Source organism: Megalops cyprinoides, chromosome 8 (assembly GCF_013368585.1).
Source record: "Megalops cyprinoides isolate fMegCyp1 chromosome 8, fMegCyp1.pri, whole genome shotgun sequence".
NCBI lineage: Eukaryota > Metazoa > Chordata > Actinopteri > Elopiformes > Megalopidae > Megalops > Megalops cyprinoides.
Genome location: NC_050590.1, coordinates 11250057 through 11269866, shown reverse-complemented (window position 1 = coordinate 11269866; position 19810 = coordinate 11250057). Strand labels below are relative to the sequence as shown.

The 19810-nt window shown below is 39.1% G+C and overlaps 1 protein-coding gene across 1 annotated transcript; it reads left to right on the top strand.

Annotated features, from left to right (window-relative positions):
• Window positions 1–10868: 10868 nt before the first annotated feature.
• LOC118782273 (semaphorin-7A-like) lies at window positions 10869–19410 on the top strand. The gene is made up of 12 exons (XM_036535582.1): window positions 10869–10901; window positions 11218–11301; window positions 11429–11519; window positions 11736–11843; window positions 12118–12260; window positions 12561–12739; window positions 13075–13183; window positions 13606–13801; window positions 15512–15627; window positions 16161–16306; window positions 16885–16937; window positions 18850–19410. Exons 1-12 carry the CDS (start codon window positions 10869–10871, stop codon window positions 19233–19235), a joined length of 1644 nt encoding a protein of 547 aa, XP_036391475.1. The 3' UTR covers window positions 19236–19410.
• The last annotated feature ends 400 nt before the right edge of the window (window positions 19411–19810 follow it).

The following is a 19810-nucleotide window of genomic DNA, read 5'->3' as shown; positions in this document are numbered from 1 at the left end:
GGGTAGCATATTAGCAAAGTAGTTTAAATGAATATGAATTATGACTTGACAGGTAAAAGTAATATTAAACATTGACTGTTTCATTTTGAATCATTTATATCACATGCAAGCAGGTGCCACTAAAAGAGAGGTAGCCAATGAGAAGCACTAAATGTCCTCAAAATGTCTTCTCAAAGCACTCAGTGTCTTCAAAGCAAAGCAATGAGGGCAAAGTTCAGTAGCTAAGTTACTGGGCTAAGTGTTTTGATTTGACTGGGTCCTTTAAAGAATGTTTAAAGAAACACTGGTCTGAGGGAAGTGATCTTAGACTCCATTATTCCACAATTACAGTTAAATATTAAACAGCACAACGGTCCTTACAAATAACCCAATAATACAGTACCTGGGTATCAACATCAGTCTCATGAATGCAAGGGTAATAAAGTTGATTAAATGCCTCCATTATAAATAACATTGAGAGTAAGCTGTGTGTCTCAGTCGTTGCCCTAAGGCTTCTAACTTCACAAATGCAAAAATAGCACCACCTACTGACAGTAATACTATAGTATGTATGCAGACTGAAGGCCCACCTCTTCCAACTGTATCTCGGTTCCACCTCAGTCCCTGCCCCTAACACCTGCTACCTCCAGTGGTTGATATATATTTTACGTGTAGTATTGTGATGTATTTTGGATTCTGTGTTCGAGTGACTGATGCATTGTAGTGTACTTGAATATGTGGACCAAAGGCAAAGCTTAAATAACAGAAAACACAGGTGGAGGACATTAACTGAATGAGACAGAGAACACTGGAAGTTATGGGGTCATCTGGTGATCATCTTGGAAAGCAGCAGTTAAATTTCTGACAATAACTTTGTGTTCCTCTAAAGTGGTTGTGCATGAAAGTAGTCCATGCAGCACCTAACTGGCATGCTTTAGAGAGAAGCACTGCACAGTGCCCCAGACCAGTATACATATTCAAGTTTGGTTTTAAAACTAATTTAAATACACTATAACTTGAAGCAGATCAATGCATCTTCAGTTATTAATCTTGAAGAAAAAAGATCTTAAAAATAAATAGTTACTAACAAATTACATTTTAAGGCAGCAGTTACCATACTGCATACTTCTTCAACCTCTGTGTTGGAAATGCAGATTCTTGTATTTTCATGAGAGCATGGGAAAAAATATCTAGTACAAGCTGGACATGGAGATGCCTGGGATCCATGCTACACCTGGTCCATACAATTCAGATAATCCAATTTGAAATACTGAGGCTGTTGCAGGCACCCATAGTTTATTTTCCAGCTCTTTGTTATTGAATCTGATGGGTAACTCTTATCAATCTAAAACTAAAAACATTGTTTGGTTCAAGCCAATTTTGGTAAGTGTACCACAGTTGAAATTATGTTTAGGTGATGTGTCCATTAAGCAAAAGGATGAAACTAAGCCTCTTGATGTGATTTTAGATAATAATAAATTGTCATCAAAAACATATTAACAAAATGGTTGTGAAGACTGGGAGAGGTATGTGTGTTATAAAAAGATGCACTATGTAACACATAGGTCAACTGTGCAAGACATTCAAGCACTAATTTTATCACATCTAGACTACTGCCCTGTTATTTGGTTTGGTGCAGCCAAAAGACGTCACAGTCCCCAGAACAAAACCTTATGCAACACATGCGTCATGTACAGAGCATGCTAACATGGAGCTCTCTTCCATCAGAAATGCCAAAAGTAACAACTAAAAAAGGCTTCAGAATACTGCTTAAGAGGCACATTATAGAGCAATACCCCCCCCCCCCCCATCTAATGTCACAATGACTTCAGTATGCATAGTGCATAGTGTTATTTTCCTATTAATATTTCTTTAGTGTTCCTTAGGTATATTTTATATTTTTCCATGGTTTTTTAGTAGTTTAGTAGTGCATACGCACCGTTGATACATGTGGCCCAAGAGGCTGGTGAAATGATTTCAGTACATGGCTGACCACTCCAGTGGAAATGCAGGGGTGTGGCCACCAAAGATGCCTCTCTTGAACTTTCAGCATTTAAGTCAGCCTTGTGTTTTAGAGGATTCAGCTTCCAGACTTGATCAAACTAGCTCTGAAGTATCTGGTCACACCAGTACTGTTTACACAGGACTGTTTAGTGTTGCATGCAAAGTTGTCAGACCTGACCCCCGCAACTTGTTTGATGCTAGGTTTGAAGAACTGATGTTAATCAAATGAAAGTATTTAGGAGAATAACATTGTGTCTGTATTGCAACTTGTCTAGTATCATTATTGTGCCTTTGTAGTTTGGTGTGAAAGGAGGAAATAAATTGATCTCTTTTCATATGTATTTTTTTGTGTTTACATTTTTCTCTCAAATATAACATCTGAAAATGGTAATTCTACATTGATCAAATAATTTAAATGTATACATTATTGTATGTCACTTTTTAAAGTTTTGCAATGAAGAGCTGATATGTGACAAAGTACTAATATGCATTTATATATGAGCTAATTTGGTCCATTTTATTATGACTCCAATTGTAAAAGGTGAAGTAAATGTTTGTGGGATATCACTATCGGCTTGAGTTAAGGGATGCAGAGGAATTTAAACTGAAGAACCGAATTGCTCTAGAGGGGGAACTGAATTCAAGGAATTTTTGTGGAAGCACATTGAATTGGGAATGGCATTTTTGAATTGAATTAAATTGGAAATGAGAGGAATTGAACTGACTCTGAATTAACAGAACTGGTCTGGAAGTGGAATTGAATTGATGAAATTTACAGGGAGAGGGAATAGAATTAAACTGAATTTTGTAGAATTGACTTTAAACCCTGATCATTAAACTTTACAAGTAATGGTGCTTGATCTGAAGACTGTCAGCATCAGTCAGCTCCATGCTGTTTGTTACATGCCTTACATTACATAACATGCCTTTTACAGATATGAAACTTCCACAAAATGTTCCCCCTCCGTATAAATTGTCTTTTTCTAAACCTAAACCTACCTGTTTTGCTGTGCTTTCCTTCCCTGTCCAAGTGTCTTTTCGAGTGAGTGTCATTCTGGTATTGGTAAAAAATGCAAGACTGAAATTTTGAACACAAAAGACAAGTATGCAAGTTTATAGGATGATTTTCTTACAGGAATACTACAAAATGGATGAGGTTTATTTGGGACTACCCCAGGACATAGCTGAGCTAAAAACAAGAGCAACCATCTATACTTCAGCAATTTGACACAGTAGGAGTAAATGCTCTATGTACCCAGTAGTTACAGCACACTGTTCAACTTAATGCTAAAAATACTTGTAGATACTGCACATTGGAAATTTCCCCCAATTCACCAGTTCCCAGTTTCCTTCCCTCCCATCTTTTCTGCAATTTCTATTCATCCCCCTCACAAGTATTGGACTATTGTTTTTTTCCCCCCCATCTGTTACACATTTCCTTCCTGGTCACTTTGGATGTTTTGGAGCACATTCACAAAAATTGAAAAACAAATCCCATGAACAACTGATGTGACAATTAACAGGGCTGTCAACCAGCAAGGACGTAATGGGAGACAATGCAGGATGGCCCGAACACAAACTGCAGAAAAATGTTTAGGGAAACAGAGCAGCAAGAGAGAAATGACACTGAAAATAAAATATCAGCTGTGCTGACACAGGGGAGGGGGGATACTGATGAAAAACTGAGTGATAAAGGCCTGTTTTGTTTTTGCCAAAAAGGGTTTGTTACAAAGAATAGTGTGCTATAAAAAGCTGTAATTGTTTTGCCAAATGATAAAAGTAGAGGGTGGCTGTTGCTGTGACTGAATGCCTCAGGGTAATTTTGCCTGCAAGCAGATTTATTTACAATACGTGCTTTCCCCGGTTTCCTTTCCTTTGCATTTATTTGCATATGTACTAAATGTACAGTATAGCACCCAAATACCACTACCAATGGTAATACATCTCACTTGTGTTTGCCAAATAAACTTTACCTGTTTGGATATATTGGATGATATACACAATATACTTCAAGTGCTCATCTCATCTTGATCATCGTTGGAATAGTTGTGTACACTTAGCCTGGCCATTGGCATGTTTCATTCACTCCCTGCATTTGGTCGCAGTGGAACACACATAGCTCTCAAGTCTCGTACATTGCATGTGAGACCCTCACACTGGGACCACGTCTTGCCCTTACTCATTGTCACATGCTTAGGGACAACGTGTGTCACTTCCATCAAGTTCAGCATGGCCATCTAAATGACCATGCAGACATCTGTGCAGACACCATCACTGCAAACATGTGGAAAACATGGTAAATGTCACGACTCACCGGGAACATCTTCAGGGACAGTAGAAGAATGTTACTGTAAGGAATGTGAACGTGCAAAAACATCCAACTGAAGCCTCAAAAAGGGCTCAAGATGAAAGGGAGAGCAAGTGAAATACAAAAACAATGCTCTCATCATTTTAAAATTCTGGCATTTATGGTCCATCTGCATTAGAGAAGAGCAAAGAGCTTTTACAGCCTAGACATGTTTTTAGTTGCCTTTTAGCCCACCATGCCTTTTAGTTCAGGTTTTTTTTTTTTTTTTTTTTGAGCTTTTGTGTTTGTGTACAATATAGAGCAAAGATATACAACAGCCATTGATATGACTTTCTGAGCTAAGCAAAACTGAGTTAAGCAAAAAAAAAAAAAAACAAAAATCAAAACAAATCAATATAAAAACACAAACATGAAAACAAAACATGACGTGAGAGAAACTAAACAAAACACATGTACAAATTACACAATAATAATAAAACCTAGTAATGGTTTTCAATAAGAGATTCAAAATTTCATAAAAGAAGAAGAAAGGGGAAAAAAGAATATGGGTGGGGTTCAAAAATGAAGGATAGGGTGCTACTAGATGATTTAACATATGATTCCAAGGCTCAAATAGGGATTGTACAAATTGAACATATTCAATAATCAGTCAGCACAAATAAAAGAAGACAAAAAAGGAAGGAACCCAGCCTCCCCACAATGGGAAGCTGGACCCAAAATAACTCCACATCTTAAAAAAAAAAAAAAAATATCTGAAAAAATAAAAAGTTCTATGAAATTTGTCGGCAATGTACTGCTGCAAGACTAATCATAACCTCCACTCGCTCGCGTTTCCTCTGAGCTATATGTTGCATTTCTTTTCTTACTCCACTAGAGGGAGCGCTAAACAGAAGAGGGAGTACTAACCGCTATTATTTGCTACAAAGATAACGCAGCGGCATTTATCACCACAAACCTTGTAAATTTGTAGCAACTAGCAAAATGGCTCTTCCAGGTGCCTTATGATGTTTTCAATATCCATCATCTTGATTAACAGGATGCTATTGGTTCCCACAATTCCTGATGCTTGTTATAATCTTATACGCATATGCCTATGTATTAATCCATGGTAGTTGGCGATTATAGAAGGCTCCACATATGCTTCTTTCAGGAGCGCAACCCTGTAGAAAAGTGGTGCTCCGCTGAATGATAGTTTGGGAACATTCCCCCCCATTGTGCGTCCAGAAACCATGACAGCACAAGATGAAATATAAAGTAGGGCCAAGGTTACTGTACTAATGGATCGCATAACAAGAATTAATCGAGGCCAGTAAATAGACACAACTTTCACATGCAGAGTTCACACAAGAGTATCAAATCAAACTTTATTTATATGCCAGGTTACATACACCCATTTGCAGCTCAAAGAAGACAAATACAAAATGCAGAAAGCACAGAATACCTCAATGGGAAAATAATGGAAATACTAAACAACACTTTAATATTTATGAACTATTAATGAACTGGGCTGTCAATTGCCTTCTGTACATCTTCAGTCCATCTTGGAATGTTGTCATACATGTGTTGAACTATTACTACCCTGTGTCAGCACTTCAGCCTGAGCTGCACGGTCGCTCCCAGTCTGTGTGATGTGTCTTTTGTTCTTGTTTACAGGTCCTTGTGTTTCCTTGTCCCACCTGCCCCCCGCCCTCCTGTTACTCGGCCAAGCCCATCACCTGAAGCCTGTTCCACACACCTGTGCCTCGTCCCCTTATAATCTCCCTGCCTACTTATACCCTGCCTTTTCCTTTGTTCTTTGCCAGATTGTCTCAGTATTTTAGCTGTGTTGTTCCCGCGGTTTGTTTGTAAACCTGCTCTGTTTCTGGTTGTTACCGAGTCTGCCTGTTAACGTGCCTCTCTGTGTTAACGTAGTTTTGATTCAAATAGATTTTCCAGGCTATGGTTTATCTGAAAACATGATTGTTTTAACGAAATATAAATAAAAACAACTACATAAACTAAACATATAAGTAACAACGAGCAAAATATTTTAACAAAAGTCAACACAAAGATATTATGGGAACCACAGTTTCTACAGGAAATTATGTCACTTATGCATCATTACTACAAACTTAAATGGAACAGAGAACACAGGACCCAACGATCGCTTCCCATCAAAGTTAATGGCGAGAGGAGTGTATCTGCTATATATTACCTTTGGAGGCGAGCGATAGCGACCGGACACACCCCTTCTCCAAACAACCTGCCATGGACAATCCAGTCACAAAATGTCATATTACAGGGAATTTATCAAGACAAACCGATGTACGAGAGGATAGGCAACCAAAGAGAGACAAATAAAAGAATTCCAGAATTCCAAAATAGCCAAGGCAATCTAGTGAAACAACCACATCAATATTGATCCTGTTATATGTGCTAATGCTTCGAAAGTAACAAATAGTCATGGAGTAGGGAGAGAAACATGTTTGAACTGTAAGTACTTGTAGATCTTACTACGAAGAAAAAAAGTTTGGAATGGTATGAGATATGTAGATTTATATACAGTTATTCAGACAAATGTTTCTGAATTCCACGTGCTGAATCGTGGCAGGCATATTTATTGGAATATCCTGGGATGAAGGTGCCATTGGCTCATGTTGCATTTTCCCACACACTATACTTAAATTGATCGTGTTACGAACTGCATTGGCTATTACTCTCCAGGAGAGTAACTGACTCAAAAGGTATTGCATCCCCTCCAGCTTTCTGAGAGGTTTCAAATCAGACTGGTATTCTTCAGTCCAGAAATTCAATGACTTATTTCCTTATGTTATAGATCTCTGATTATTAAAAATGACATGGAATGGGTTTTGAATGGGATGAAATGACAGAAAAGTAAGAGCCTTCGCTTTGGGGTGTTCGTAAAAATATACAACAATGAAGAGATAATGTAACAGACTCAATTTACATAATGATTTGCATGAAGCACTTGACACGACGTGAATTCTGCACGCCCGCGTAGTAAAGAGAAAGCAGTTGTGTGCTTTCGTACAGCTGATCTCTGCCTTTGCGTTCTGATGACAGAAGTTTCAGCGGTGAACGTTTTCAAAGACTGAAAGATTTAAAAACATTACTTCCATTTAACATTCCCTCCCTTATAACACTCCAGTTAACAGTTCTTCACTTTTCTACGAGCTAACAGAAGGACGGACAGATAATGCAACTTATATGGACTGTGCTCTCAATATATAGTCTTTTGAACGCTGCAAAAGCGACGAGCTATCACCATAATCCAAGGGTAACGCTGACTGAAAAGGGTAAGTAATCCGTTTATATTACATTATATCATGAATGACAATATACTAGATATTGGGTTTGTCTGACGAATTTGAAAGTTTACTACAATTTCCATCACACCAACAAATTCATTGGCAGAATAAGCATGAATTTTGTAGTTGATTCTTCATTGACTGGAATTACGCAGTTTGGATGAGAAGTTTCTTGTTTTCTGTCTACTTCGTAAAAATGTACACATTAATCAGAAATTTATGAGAAAATAAGAAGCAGGCTACTGTATACTTTGACGCAGAAACCAACAACATTTGCAGTTTAGATTTGGGATGCAGCCTGAATGATCACCGTCACATTTTTTTTATTATTGTTTTACATGTAGCATATTTCTGGAAAAAGATCCTGATGTAGCCAATTTCAAAAGATGATATCAATATCTGAAGTAATATTTCTACTTAAATATGCTGAGACCAACACTCTTCCTCGTGTGAATAATAGTGTAAATCACTGATGTCTGAACTAACTGGACTCGCAACCCTGTTTCCCAGTCTCCTATATTCCAGTATGGGTTTTTAACGCAATACTGGGATATACTAGCAACATTGTACACTATAAGGCGCTTAACACGTAGCTAGTGAGTTTCGGATGGTAAGGTGGACTGCAAAGGTCTAATTACGTCGAGTGACTGGTCATTTTGTCCTTTGCCATGTCATGAACATTTACTCTGACCATCTTTATCACTACACTACAGATTGAGACATGAGGAATACTTCGTAAGCCTGACCTGAAAACATACTTTTTTTTCATTTTGAAAGATTGTAAGGTTTCAGTTATGCATAGGGAAAATATGCCTGCTTTAAAAATGTATTTTACTTCAAACATAATATTGTTACTGTAGCGATATAGTGTAATGCAATGTTCCTCAAACAGTCTCCACAAACAAAATTCTGCTCACTGGTATCATAAGTTATCTACATTGGGGTTTTATTGGCCCATCATTTGGATGAAATGCAGTGCAATCCATCTGTCTGTTGTCCAATGTTGTCATTACTAAACTTAATTCTCAGCACAGAAATCCATTTCTGTAGCTTTCTCAGTTGCTTCATTTTATCCTCTCATTGCCTGATTGTTGCTTAAATGGCTGAATTCTGCTGTCAACACCATGTACAGAACAATGAAATGATTGGGAACTCTACTCTGAAAGGGTGCGTTTCTTCCATTTCCAACAGACCTCCGTTGTTTTACTTCAGAGCATATTTCAACACTTTTCCGCCAACTCATTCACATTTCAATGCCCACACAATGTGTTATTGTTCATAATAAGAATATTTTGTCAGCACGTTTGCCCGTACATGGACATCTATCACTTGCACTATTGTGAGAAAGTGAGTTGAAAGCTGGTAGCTCTTCAGAATTGCACTATGCCTATTATTCATCATTATTTTTATCAACATTTGTTGAAACCAGTGGTGAATGCATTACTGAAAGCTGGAACAAAAACACTGTTTAAAACTTTGCTTTCAAGATAATTCTGTTTTTATTATTTTTTAGTTCCATGGAAGGTTCACTGTAACAAAGTGAATAATAAATAGCCATAGGTCATGGCCAACATAATGGGCATCCTTTAATTTGGACACCTTTTCAAGTACTTAACTAGAGAATCAGTAGCCTTTTGCCCTTCAGTTCTCCTATCTAGTTGGTGATAGCAACATACCCTACTGTAGGAAGCCAACAAAAAAATTGACAGCATTACAACAATTGACAGCATTACAACATTATGAGGAGGCTGTTAGATACTGATTTAGATCTATGTTTGACTTATGTTTTAAGTTAGTCTGAAACACAACATAATAGTAATCCTTAATATCCTTTCTTTGCTTATATTAATTATAATTAGAAATATTAGAGATGATTTAAACCTTCTCTCAAAGGTAAAGAAGAATTGAATAGTGGAATTGAACAGTTGACAGTAGAATTGAAATTTAACCATGAGCAAAAAACAAGAGAAAACACAGAAACTCTGATATATGGTCGAGCTGGTGGAAGAGTACAGTCTGGACCAGGAGGGGCACCCACAGCAGAGTACAGAGGTGCTCCTTCTCCTGCTGCAGATAGTGGAGAGATGGAAGAGGGGAGGGGGGAGATAGGTTCCGCTCTAGGTCCTTCTTTTGTGGATATTCCAAGTAGATTCCATGTAGATGTGAGATAAGCAGTGTTTACAGAAAAATATACATGGAAAGATACATATAAACAGTATTAACCATTATTTCATTTTGTTCTAATCTGTTACAAACTGCAATTGGTGTCTGGCACATAAAGAACAGGAACAAAAAATAAGTGATTCTGTTCAGAATCTGTTCAGAATTAGAGAAAAATAATTCTCTAATAAAAATAATTCTGTAATTCTTATTTTTGAAAAGTTTGAAATGCCGCATTTTGCCTGCAAAACTCTGCTGTTGTGGTTTTCTGTACTGGGTACTGAGCTCTTTCTGCTGCAGACTGTGGAGAGATGGAAGAGGAGAGGGGGGAGATAGGTCCCGCTTTAGGAGACAATTGTTCAGATGACAAAGTTGCTACCTTTACATTGTCTGAGGTACAGTTATATTTTTTCAGTCCCCATTCTTGGCCAGATACACTGATACAGATAGTTTAGAAGTTTAGAAGTTGTAACAATGTAAATAACGTGGATTGTATTCCACTCCATGTTTTGTGGATGTTCCATGCAGGTGTGAGATAACCAGTGTTTACAGAAAAATATACATGGAAACATACATAAAAACAGTATTAACCATAATTTCATTTTGTTTTAATCTGTTACAAACTGCGGAAGGTGCCTGGAACACAAGGAACAGCAACAAAAAACAGTTCTGTTAAGAACAAACCCAAAGAAAATAATGCTCTAATTCTTGTTTTTAATTTCTGATTTTTTGTTTGCAAAACTGCCATTGTGGATTTCTGTACTGTTAATAGATTTGGCATTAATATCCTCTGCTCTGTGTGCTCTCAGATGTCTCCTTTAGGAGGCACAGTCTGAGTGGCAAACACAACCGCACAGAGCTTCTTCAGGGGCCAAAAGACTACAGCATTTATGTTGGGGGCCACAGAAAGATGTTTCTGATTGACTTCCAGACACCCAGTCAGTCTACAGAGGTAGGCCAATGTAATGATTTTGTGCCTGTTTCCATCCACCTAGGCATCTGAAGGTAATCGGTATGCGAAACTTGGGTGAGAGCTTCAAATACTTGTCTACACATGTTTTAATTGAAGTGACACATCGAATGTTATAACCCATACAGAGAGTCATGTCATGAGGTATGGTTGGAATATTGATCCAGTGACTGTAAGGTTCAACCACTATATATAGAAAATGGGTACAGGAAATGATTTCAGATTTGCCTTCCTCCTTACTGATGTTGGTAAATATTTAGCAAACAAAACTCATATCTTACCTAAGGGAATATGTACCTTTATGAAGTTTTCCAGTGCATCGTTAACTAAATCTTGATTTTCCCACTGAACTCAAAATTTGACTTCAGTTGATTTAGAAGAACACTAAAATAGAAGCATATGTGAAGGTTGCCCAGGACATTTTTTTGGTGATAGTATCATTATGCCCTTGGCTATTTGTGTGCATGTGTGTGTTCTTTTACGTTTAGGGAGTTTGTGAATATGACATTACCATCCTTCATGAAGACGAAGAGGGAAAGCTGTTTGTGTGTGGAACTGATGGCATTTGTCCAGTATGCTGTCGTATGGTATGATGTTGCAAACTTTTATCATATCAATTATTAATGAATTTTAGGGTTTTGCTGCCCTGACCAATAATGTCAAGGACTAATAGTCCTTAAGGACAGTGTTTTTTCATAGCCCAGAGAGACATTATGCTCCTGTGAAACATCACCAGCTGAAGGAATTGCCCCTTTCTCTCTGAATGAGAGAGCACCATCACTGTACATTGGTGAGTTACCCCTCAAGCCACCACCCCCCGAAACACACACACACATACACATGCTATCAACTATCTTTTCCTCTGTTCAGTGAAATGCTTAGCTTTCTAAACATTATACTTTTGGGTAAATGCATTGATGGTGATTCTTCTTTCCCCAATGAGGATAGGTGAGTTTGTGTGTCTGGCTGTGTCTTGTGATTTAACACCTGCACTTTCTCCCATCAGAGAGGGAGCTGTACTCCACTGCAAATCTTTATGCCCATGGTGATGGGGTAGGCATCCGTAGGCACTATAGTGCAAGAGGCCCAATTTGGTCAGATGCCAACAAGACAGGTCAGCAAGAGGAACTTGACTGCATCTGCCGTTTCATGGATCACAAATATAGTTGTATTATATAGATTGTATAGCCGATCAAATGGTAGTTGTAAAATGTGGAGGCAGCTGCGCAGCCATTCATCTTATATGAGTAGCTTTCTGTGCTTTTGCTTTATGGGTTTTTGGCATGGATTCCAATTATCAGCGTGGGAGCCACACATTAATACATTCTACACAACTGAAAAAAACACTTATTTTAAGAGTAAAGGTCTCCTCTCATTCTATCCCTCAGAGCAGATATATGTGGGCATGACATTGAGTGGACCCAGGGCTGACCGGTTGCAGGACAGAATCTACACCTTCTTGGTGGAGAGGAATTTGGATCAGTATCCAGACGCTGACCTTTGGGTGTCCCGGGTCACCCAGGTTTGCAAGGTAAATACTGTATGTATGTCTCAAGACATGGACAAGACAAAGCCTAACCAGACCTGAAAATCCCAAATATCAGACAAAGGCCATGTGTGCAGGAACTACATCAAGCATACAGTAAAATATTCTGTTCAAAGGCTGAGGAGTGTAAGATGGACCTTGAGGGTGTGTGCATTGCTAAATGAGGGGCGCTTTTGGGCAGTTTGATGCCTCTGCAGTTTGTTCTAAGTGTAGCAATTGGTGGAAATGGATCAGAGAGTCATGACCACCATGCTGGACTGACCCGTGTCTGGTTCTCTGCTCCAGGTGGACCGCGGTGGACCCAAAGCGATTCTGCAGAATCAGTGGACCTCGCTGCTGAGTGCCCAGCTGTCCTGTGGATTCCCTGAAAGAAAACTTGGCTTTAAACATCTGTTGGATGTGTCCATCTTGCAGGCAGACAGCTGGAGAGACAGCAGAGTGTATGCACTCTTCACCAATGGCTGGTATGACATCACTGAACCATTTTTACAAAGTGAAATTTATTCCATATCATGGTTTTAGTAGTGATACTTTAATCATAAAGGGTGTGACAATCTCAGTGTTAGTGGATAATAATTATGGTATTTTGCTGCTAAGAGCAGTGATAGTATTACAAGGTCATCCACCTCTGTAGCTGAAACTGTGGAAGTGTGGTCATCAAACAGCTGAATTTACTTCTTCTGGATTTACTCAAGCATTGCAAATGTACCATCTCCAGGGACTGAAACAGTATGAAATAACTGGTGGGTACCATCTTGTAGCCTGAGCAGTGAGCTCAGAGCTGTGTGTGTACCTGCAGGGGCATGAGTGCAGTGTGTATCTACACCATGGGTGACATTGATGACGTCTTCACCAAGTCCAGCATCAAAGGAAATACAAAGCCTGTTCGTAACTCACACCCTATAAAGGTACAGAAACATAACTGGCTATTTTCAAAGGCCATCTTTTGTTTAGATTAATAGAGTGTGTGAGTTTTGCCATGATGACTGTGGCATGGTGTTATGTGCTATACGGTATTTGTGTAGATTGAAATGTTTCATAAACAGCAAACAAAGAGGTAAGCAAACTTGATGAATGATCACTCATTTCTGTTGGTTGTTGTCACAAAGCAGACAGAAATGTACAGATCTACAGGTCAGCTACATGATGCTTGAATATGACCTGATTGGTTGAAACCAGTTGCTGTGCACAATGGCTTTGTGCCATTTAATATTCCTCATAGATACAGTATAGACAGTAAGTGAGTAGGACAGGGTAAGTATCTCCTTTTTCAGATCAGTAGGCCTTTTCTCTGGACTGAATCTGTGTTCATTCACCATGGCTCTCACAGTGTGTTGAAGACAGCAGGAAGCTGCCACCGGAAGTGCTGAGGCAGAGGAAGGACTACCAGGAGACCAAGGATTGGGTCAGACCAGTGAATGGCAGTGACCCCTTCATGGTCAGTCACCACCACTACAGACACATCCGAGCTGACAGAGTGAGCGGCAAGGGCCTCAGACAACACACTGTCCTGCTGTTATCTCTGGGTGAGTCACTGTTAAGAAGGCTATTCAACAATTATTCGATGTTCACTGCAGTCAGATAGACAGCCTTCCTTTTTTTCTCCCTTGTTTATATTCTGTGCTTGTACATGTATATATTTGAACTGTCAATTAGTCTAAAAGTTGATTAATTTAGTTGATTCATTCAGTTGATTCATTCAGATGATTTCTTTTCTCTCGTTTTATCAGTAGAGTCATCAAGATATTTTTTCAGGTTAGTTACACTAGCATATTTGGAAATTTCAAAAGGCAATCCTCATTTGTCTACATTGTCTGTACTTGCTTGACTGGGCTGTGTTATCTAGTTTATTTTAGTGAGAGTTTACCTCAGTTGTTTACATTGTGCAGTCATATTCCTATCATTTCTGCAGTTTGCATTGTTTCTATTGGACAGGCAGCTAATCTTATTAATTTGCAAATACAAATGAAACTTAGAGTCTAGTGTGTTCTTTGGCATTGTTACAGTGCGGAAAGATCACAAAGGTGCATGTTCTCCTCCGCTAAAGTAGCTTGCGTCTTTGTAAGCTTCGTAAGCTATTTAGATGTGATGACAAACCAGTTCTGTTCATCATTTTATCCGACATCTGTGAAGCTTGCTGGGTAGTCATGTTTTTGTCAGTTTGAATTATTGATGACTCATGGCAATTTGTACACTGTACCTTTAGGGAGATAGGGCAATGGAGAGATGACAGCCAAAGTGCCTAACCAGGGTGCCAACAGCTGGCTATGCTGGCCCAGCATGTTATAATTATGTAGTATGGTTTTATAATATTGTTTTATGGAAAAGATTCAATATGTACATTTAAAGCCATGTATTTGTATTGGATATTTGATTAAAGCAGTTATACTTGTAGAACAGGTACTTGTAGAACATGGTATTAAAAAAAAACAGCCAATTAGTTGTCAGCATTCCCTCTGGAAGGTGTGTACTATCATATTTTTATAAATACAGTCCATAAATACAGGCTGTAGGGTCAAGATCATTTGGTCTGATTTAGTGGTTTTTAGCAGCTACATACTGAGGAGGGAGTATCCAGTCTTTTCCCTCACCATTCATTTCAAAGCAAATATCAGACACATTAAGGACATTTCATTAGCTTCTCACATCTGAAATAAAATATTTCAGTGCATCAAGAAGTAATGACTTGTGTGAGACTGGCCGTTTTAAATGTGTTTTCATCAGTTTGTCATCAGAATTTTGTCATTATTTGCAGTTATGTAAATTGTCTTCCATTGAACTTATGTGATGTTATACCCTTTACGGTGTGAATCCACAACCTGTTATTGATCATGTGAGAATTACATGACTTGGCTTTCTCAAGCCAGCAGTGGGAAGGGTGTGGAACTGCTTTTGAGTTTTTTTGGCTCCATATGGGTGTGTGTCCTGCCCTGCCCTGCCCTAATAATTACAACCTCACATCAGCATATGTGCCACATTTTCCTATGTATTATAACCTTCGTGTGATAAGACCTGTTCCATAGAAATCATTTGTCTCTCCTGCTGCAGTATTTAGTATTATTTATGGGAAAAGGTCTTGTAACTAGAATATTGCAGATCCAAGTCTTGGGTGGCATATACATGGGTTAAAATAATATAGGGAACAGTAAACAAAAAATACACCTTTTTGGGTATATGTGTTGGATAAATAAATGGATACAGTGGTAGCGTGCATGTATGTGTGTATCTCCGCTCAGAAAGTGGTGCAGTACACAAGGTGATGGAACAGAATGGCCAGGCTTTCATCATTGCTGAGCTGCATCCATTCAGCCACAGGACCCACATCCAGAACATGCTGCTGCAGCCATCCACGGTGCGTCCCAGAATGCCGCTGGGCACAGCTATGCAACACCGGCCATGGAAACTGTCAACGTATGTGCGGTGTATTTACCAGGCATGCCCGTTACTACGCCTGAAGTTTCCAGACGTCCCCAGTTCATTCCGTTCCAATTCCTTTCCAGCTCCCAGCTGGCTGCTTGATTTGACTGCTGAAGATTCAACACTTCAGCTACAATAATTCAGCAATCCTGAGGCTGATAGTTTCTTAAAAGAGCTGGAAAATATGATGACCCCTAGCAGTCAAACCATAAATGATGCTCTCCTGCAGCGTTTGTGTATATTCAGTGCAGGGCTTTCTGACACAACTATGTTACACAGATAACACAGAGCTGTCAGAGTTTAATAGAGCTAACAAAGGGTGTGGAGAAACTTATAGTTATATTTTACTTATAGCTATATTTTATGCTTGAAATGTATACTAGGTAATGGCTGAGTAGTAGTTGCAGTGGCAGAGGCTCTTACTGTCATTATCAGTAATGATTTCATGTCCTCCTCATGGCCAATCAGAAGAGGCTGTATGTGAGCACCAACAGTGAGGTGGTGGAGCTGGACCTGCAAAGCTGCCAGGGATACGGCCAACAGTGTGAGGACTGTGTCCTGGCCAGAGACCCCTACTGTGGCTGGGACGGGAGCCAATGCACTGCAGCCTCCGGGTAAGACTCAGTGAATCACCTGGTCTGTACCCACATGTTTGCCACTCTTTGTGTAATGTAAATATACATTGTTCTTTCATGAAAGGTCAAGTTGTTGGAAAAAAATGAGCTCTTTTGGTGGTAGCAGTTTATGGACAACACTGAATAGAGAAAAAGACAGCTTTTATGTTGTATGTTCATGTACTCATTGTAACATGCAAATACTGTATTTTAAATGTAAAAGTGCTGCTGGTAACCACTGCTCAGCTACAGTATGACCTCAGATAGGCAAATATCAATGGAGCAAAGTCAAACAAACTTGTCATGACAGCTCCCAGCCCTATTCAAGTAAACAGGTTGTCTCTCCTTCATGACAGAAACAGTGCAAACAAAACTGAAATCCAATCAGACAAGAAACAGTGCTGTGCACATTAGTGGGAAAGGCAATTATTCCTGTTGTCCTTTAAGTACAAGGCCAGCTTTTCATGTTCCAGTGTTTTCACTGGCAGCTGTCTCTGCTTGTTAATAGGGTGGAAATCCTCATAAATGTCACAAGATCCACAAATGCCCTGTTTATTCTTTATGATCTCTCCAAACAGGCATACAATTCAAGATGTGGAACACGGGAATTATCTGGCGTGTCAAGAAGCAGGTAAGACATTAATCAGGAAGGTTAAGACATTAGGCAGGGATGTGGAGTAGTGGTAAGAAGCAGATCTCATAACCAAAAGGTTACTGGTTTGATTCCTCTCTGGGCACTGCTGTGGTACACTTGGACAAGATACTTAACACATAATTGCCTCAGTAAATATACAGCTATTTAAATTAATAAAAATGTAAGTTACTCTGGATACTCTACTAAATGAATGTAATGGAAGGTAGAATTTCTTAGCTTACTTGTCATCTACATCTCATTGCACATTTTGTTCTGATAGTGTGGTTTTGACTGGCTATGAGAGCAGCTGCTGCCAGTTTTAATTTCAAAGTCCATGAAGAGAGCAATATAACTCCCTGATGTCAGTATCAAACATCTGCTGAAGGCAAGTTATTAAGTGCTCAGGGCTTCCATGGTCACAGTCAGTTTGATGTGCCACTTGTGCATCAGGTGATGACCAGTTTAATTGAATGCCGAGTTCATATTCTGTTGAGGATTGTCCACATAAGCTGGAGAAATGAATCCCAGTTATTGGTATGTTGGGGAAACAATAACGTGATTATGTCATGGTGTTTTCTCCCTGAGGTATTGATGACTATTCATCATACAATTTGGAGTTAGTCAATTATTTAAGGCATTGATGAATGAATCCGTTATTTTATCAGATCCTCTCATCGAGTGCAACTTACAGTGTTGTTGCAGTGTTGTATTAGTCTATATTGTGTCACATAAAAAATGTACATGTGCACAATATAACAAAACAACTTATGAAATTGCAATACTGAAGTTCACTCACATTCAGGTGGAGCAAGCCAGAGTAGTAGGATATAGCAAGCTCAATAATCAAATGAAAACCACAGTGTTCATTTCAGTGAGAGAGATACATTTGTGTGTGAAATATTATTTGCATTAAAATTATATTGAATGCTTTATACATCATGATTCTGGGAACAATCTGCCCTGTCATGGACTGATGGCCATTCTTGGTAACTGTGCTGATTGCATTCAAAAGTATGCAAACATCAGTGCTAATAAAACAGGATGGCAAGAATAATCTTCCAAGCAGGCAAGACAAAACAGAAAAACTACCATGGTAGCAGAAAAAAGCTACATAACAAATACCAAAAGTGACAAAATAATAAATGGGTGCAGAGAAGAAATACAAAAAACTGCCATAACATTACATTTTCATCACATGCATGAACCACAACTCAGAACAAAGGTGAATGGTTTTAAAATATAATATTATGTTATATATAAAATTATATTTTACATTATATATTATGTGTTAGGAGACAGTTTTGTGGAACGGCATGGCATTTGATCCGGAGACACGCGATGTGTATTCGAATACAAATGCTGGAGAAAAGCGATGTGTATTCGAATACAAAGCGATGTCGCTACATCCGACCGGAGCCAAACGGCACCTCTTGTGAACCCTATGGAGCCAATTAGGTTACAGGGCTCAGGAAATACCCAATTAGAGAGGGAGCTGTTTAGCTATGCACAGCTCCGCAAGACCAATCAGAAACAGCACCCCCGCTGGTCATCATAACTCACATGTAAATGTAACTGTATAAAAAAAGAACGAAATGCTATACTTGTTGAACTTCTGCTCAGTGCTGATGTTCCCACAGCCAGCTGTGCAAATAAACCTTTCTGTCTTTTTCTACAAACATCAAATCTGCTTCTTTGTTGGAACGAAACACGTTTTGGTGTTCGGGACATTTACTAACATATGTATTTATGTATTTTACTAATTTAGCTGTCTGAATTCTCCATGTCCCTCAAAGATCAGATTTCTCCCTGTCGTTCCATTCTTCTTCTATTTTTTCACTTTAAAATGGAAGCGCTGACATAAATACGTTGTGTCATATATGTCATTCCCTTTGCTTTTTTTGTTCTTCAGGTAAAACTGCCAAAATTGTGGTATCCCATGAGGTCCACAGAGTGCCATTGTCAGCCAGATTCTTCCTGCAGTGCCCCATGCTGTCCAGCCACGCCCAGTACAGGTGGCACCATCAAGAACACCAGAGGGAATGCCTCCCTGCCGAGGGCCAATGCCTGCTGCTTATAGAGGAAATGTCACCAGAACTGGAAGGCAATTACAGCTGTGTGGCCTCAGAGAGGGGCTATGTGTGGACATTAATCCAATATGAGCTGCAGACAGAGATGGACACTGGGCAGCTAGGTCCTTCATCCCAGTATGAGCTGAAGACAGAGAGTAAGAGTGGACAGCTGGCCTCATTTTCCATAGCCCTACTTTTTCTAGTACTCTTAACCCTGATCAACTAGTCAGTGAGTAGCTATATTGTACTCTAGCATACTATCCCCAAATAATACACTAGCACTAGGACAGGAAAGCACTTTGGAAAACCAGCTTCCTGGTGGAAGTGGTGGTGTCTCTGGGCTGAGGATAAAGAAAGTGCATCTAGCTGAGCTCCTTGCTTACTATGGAGAGAAGCTTGAAGAATACGGGTGTTTCCTTTTGCAATGACAGGATGGCTGCATTAATTGGCCACCAAATCATCCTTCTATTCAACCCTTTCCTCTGTGGTAAGCATGCTGATTCAAAATGGCTAGCACTCATCTCCTAGACAGGTGAAACACACAGGATGCGGTGAGGCAAGTGCTTGTGGGATTCATAAAATACACTGTATAAATGCAAGTTGTCATTATTACTGTGATAATCAGTCCTGCCACTCTTCTATGAACACTAGCACTTTAAAAATATTTACTCAGAAGTACTGCCAAGTCTGAGCATAAACACACATACACACACACATACACGTGGAGGAAGCAAGAATAAAGTGGTAGCTGAATTTCTCCTGCAATCAGGAGCTAATCATGGTGGTTAATGAATTGTTCTC